At 41.8% G+C, this 3,118-nt stretch overlaps 1 protein-coding gene across 1 annotated transcript in view; it reads left to right on the top strand.

Annotated features, from left to right (window-relative positions):
- Positions 1–2,338: 2,338 nt before the first annotated feature.
- The window catches only part of NUCKS1 (nuclear casein kinase and cyclin dependent kinase substrate 1), a 24,569-nt gene continuing 23,789 nt past the window's right edge, over positions 2,339–3,118 (top strand). Inside the window, exon 1 of the mRNA XM_027776002.1 lies at positions 2,339–2,366. Within this exon, the coding sequence (XP_027631803.1) occupies positions 2,339–2,366 (28 nt within the window). The remainder of the gene's footprint in view (positions 2,367–3,118) is intronic.

Raw genomic sequence — 3,118 nt, 5'->3', positions numbered from 1 at the left:
CATGCCCTTCTCCATTCTCCTCTCGGGATCTTGGGCACGCACGCACAAGAGCCCAGCGTTAGTTTTAAGCCACCGGGTCTGGGACACGAACCGTGATTGACTACGTGGGAGTCCAGCAACATAGCCATTACGCTAACTGCTGGTTTCCGCTTTTATGACTTCTTAATGGTATAATTATTTAGCCTTCTTGAGTTGAGCACTAGCTTCCTCCAATGAAAGTTAAATACTACTACTTCCTCTTATGAGATTCGTGTGAGAATTAAATGAGAATTTAGGTGAAGTAAAAGTCATGAGTTCACAATGCATGTAAATCAGTAGTCTTCATTATTGTTGGATTTCAAAGGGGTTTTTTTTTTTTTTTTTAAGAATTATTTTATTTAGCTTTTATTTATTTAACCAGAGAGGGACAGTGAAAGAGAAAGTGAGGAAGCAAGCCACCAGGTCCAGGACTTGAACCAGGGTCAGCCATGTGGAAGTCCAGCACCCTTAACCACCACACCACCTGCCTACCCCTCAAAGTTTATTTTTAAATGTAGGTTTTTGGAAGTACAGATAAGCAGGCTTCTTTAATGCAGAACTTTGGAACCAGCAGTTGATGTGTGGTTAAGGTGCTGGATCCCACATGGCCAACTGCACAGTTCGAGCCCTAGACCCAGTAGCTTAAAGAACACTCTGTGCATGTGTGTTTGCGCCCAAAATATCCTGAAAAGGGAAATGGAGAAGGGGTTGCATCAGGACAATCTCCTATAGAGTGCTTTCTCTTTCTCTGTCTGCCTGGCCAAAAAAAAAAAAAAAAAGACAAAAAAGAACTTTCAGAGCTTTCTACATACTACTGTTCATATTGAATGTTTAAGGGAGTGACAGTATCCAATTGATAATTGGAAATCCTTAAAACAACCTATTTTTACAGAGTACAAGTTGGAGAATTCTGTAACAAGACAGTTTTTTAAATGTGAAGTTTTAAAACAAATTTATATTCTTAAAATGCTGCTTTTGAAGCCAGTTAAACACTGTGCAGAGGAAGCAGATCCCACATGTTCAGCCAGGTTTTATTGGAGACCTGCCCCTGTCAACTTTTACAACACAGGTTATACATACGTGCCCAGAATCTCAATGGCATGGGTAATTTGAGGGTAAGAACTGTGTGTGACCAGACCCTGGTGGGGGTTGGGTATGCATTCAGGTACCCTCTCTTGCCCTCCCTCTTTATCTTGCACACACAGTAATTCTTTTAAATGGTACTTTTTCACTTCTTTTTTAAACAAGGTCTTGGTCTGTTGATCCTCCCGTCTTACCTTCCTGAGTAGCTGGCACTAAAGGCAGGTACCACCACACCAGGCTTTTAGTTGGACTGGGAATGAAACTTAAAGAGTATCATCATCTAGTTTATGCCTAGGCTTACGTTTAGTTTTAATTAGCTGTGTTTTATTTTATGGTTCCTTGGAAGATTTTGTTTGAACAAAAATCGTTTATTGATAGTTGAAATAAATACTCTGATTTAAATGAACTCAGTTCCTCTTCCAAAGTTTATTAGAATTCTGTGAAAATAACTTTTTTTGTTTGTTTGTTTTGTTTTTGTTTTTTTTGTTTTTGAGAGATTTTCACTGTAGGGCGCATGCGCTCGCCAGACAGACAGAGACATAGAGACAGAAAGCGAGAAATCACCCCCCAGGGGGGATGGTCACGCTGCAATCCCCTCTCATCCATTCTCCTCTCGGGATCTTGGGCACGCACGCACACGCGCCCTGCATGAGTTTTAAGCCACCGGGTCCGGGACACGAACCGCGGTCGACCACGTGGGAGTCCAGCGACATAGCCATTACGCTAACTGCTGGTTCCCAATAACTGGGGTTTTTTTCAAAAAGGATTTTGATAGAGCTCCACTTAAAGTCCTTGTAAGTAAAATGGGAAAATAGAAGCAGAGAGTTTGGTATGACAAACTTGTGCCTCAACAGCTATAATACCCAGGGAGGGAGGGTTGACAAATAGAATGATGTTCAGCTGGAATAATATTTAATGATGTGGGTGAGGACACTGATTCAATTTGCAGATGATAGGAAGTTGAGAAAGCTATCAGTAGATATCGTGAGGGTCAAGATACCTATGGATTATGGAGAAGGAGGTTTTAATCACTGGAGTTGCAATATGAAGTTCACTATGTGAGGAAAAACTCAAAAAGGCAGTTGAAATGTTTGACTGCATTGGAAGAGGAAGATCATAACCCTGATCAGCATGGCCCTAGCCCCCCAGCTTTTAAAAACTATATTGTTATGTTTAGGTTAGGCACTGTTCAGTAGGCTCTGAAATCCAAAGTGATGTGGAGGAAAGGAATTAGAGCATGAAGAAGTACTTGAAATATGTCATGAGTAGGTGTTAAAAAGAACCCTAGTATTGAGCTTCCCAGAAAAAATAGAAATAATCAAATTACAAGGGATACTCTGAGCAGAAGGGGTAGGATTTAGAGCACGGTAATCCTGGGAGGTAGAACTAGGTGGAACCAGTGAATGGACAGTAGAGGCAGATATATGAGGACCAACCACGGTGGAGTGCGATGGATGCCTGGGGCTGGATTCCCAGCCCACCTTAAGAAAACTATTGAGGAGGCTGAAGCAGGAGAATCAAGCTGCCAACCAGTGAGGGCAACATAGACCTGTCTGAAAGTGGCTTGGTAGTTCATGCTTGTGGGCCCAGTTGCTCAGAAGGCTCTGCCAGGAGGATGACAATGCTGTGAGACCTTGTCTAGAGCATCACGTGCATATATCCACCACCAGAATGTTTCATTTTCAGAGTTTTCTTAGCGTAGGCTTCCTTGGACATCATGAGACATTCTTAGTAACTCCTAGGGGTATTTGTTAACAGGATATAAACTCAAGGTTGGATTAGGTTGTCTGGAATTCGAAGCTGTATAGTACATATAATATTCTTGGTACCATATTTCCTTCTCTACCACCAAACTTTGAAGGACTTACAGGTGCTTAAACTTGAAAAAAAGTTTATATATTTACTTCATGAAAAAGAGATAGGTACCCACAGCAGTGTCTTCACACTGTGACCCATCTTGTCTTAGCCGACCCAGATTTATGCGCAGCAGCACATATATACCTGGTGTGTTCAGCAG

This window comes from Tupaia chinensis, unplaced genomic scaffold (genome assembly GCF_000334495.1).
Source record: "Tupaia chinensis unplaced genomic scaffold, TupChi_1.0 Scaffold000627_1, whole genome shotgun sequence".
NCBI lineage: Eukaryota > Metazoa > Chordata > Mammalia > Scandentia > Tupaiidae > Tupaia > Tupaia belangeri.
This window is presented reverse-complemented; position numbering and strand designations above follow the sequence as displayed.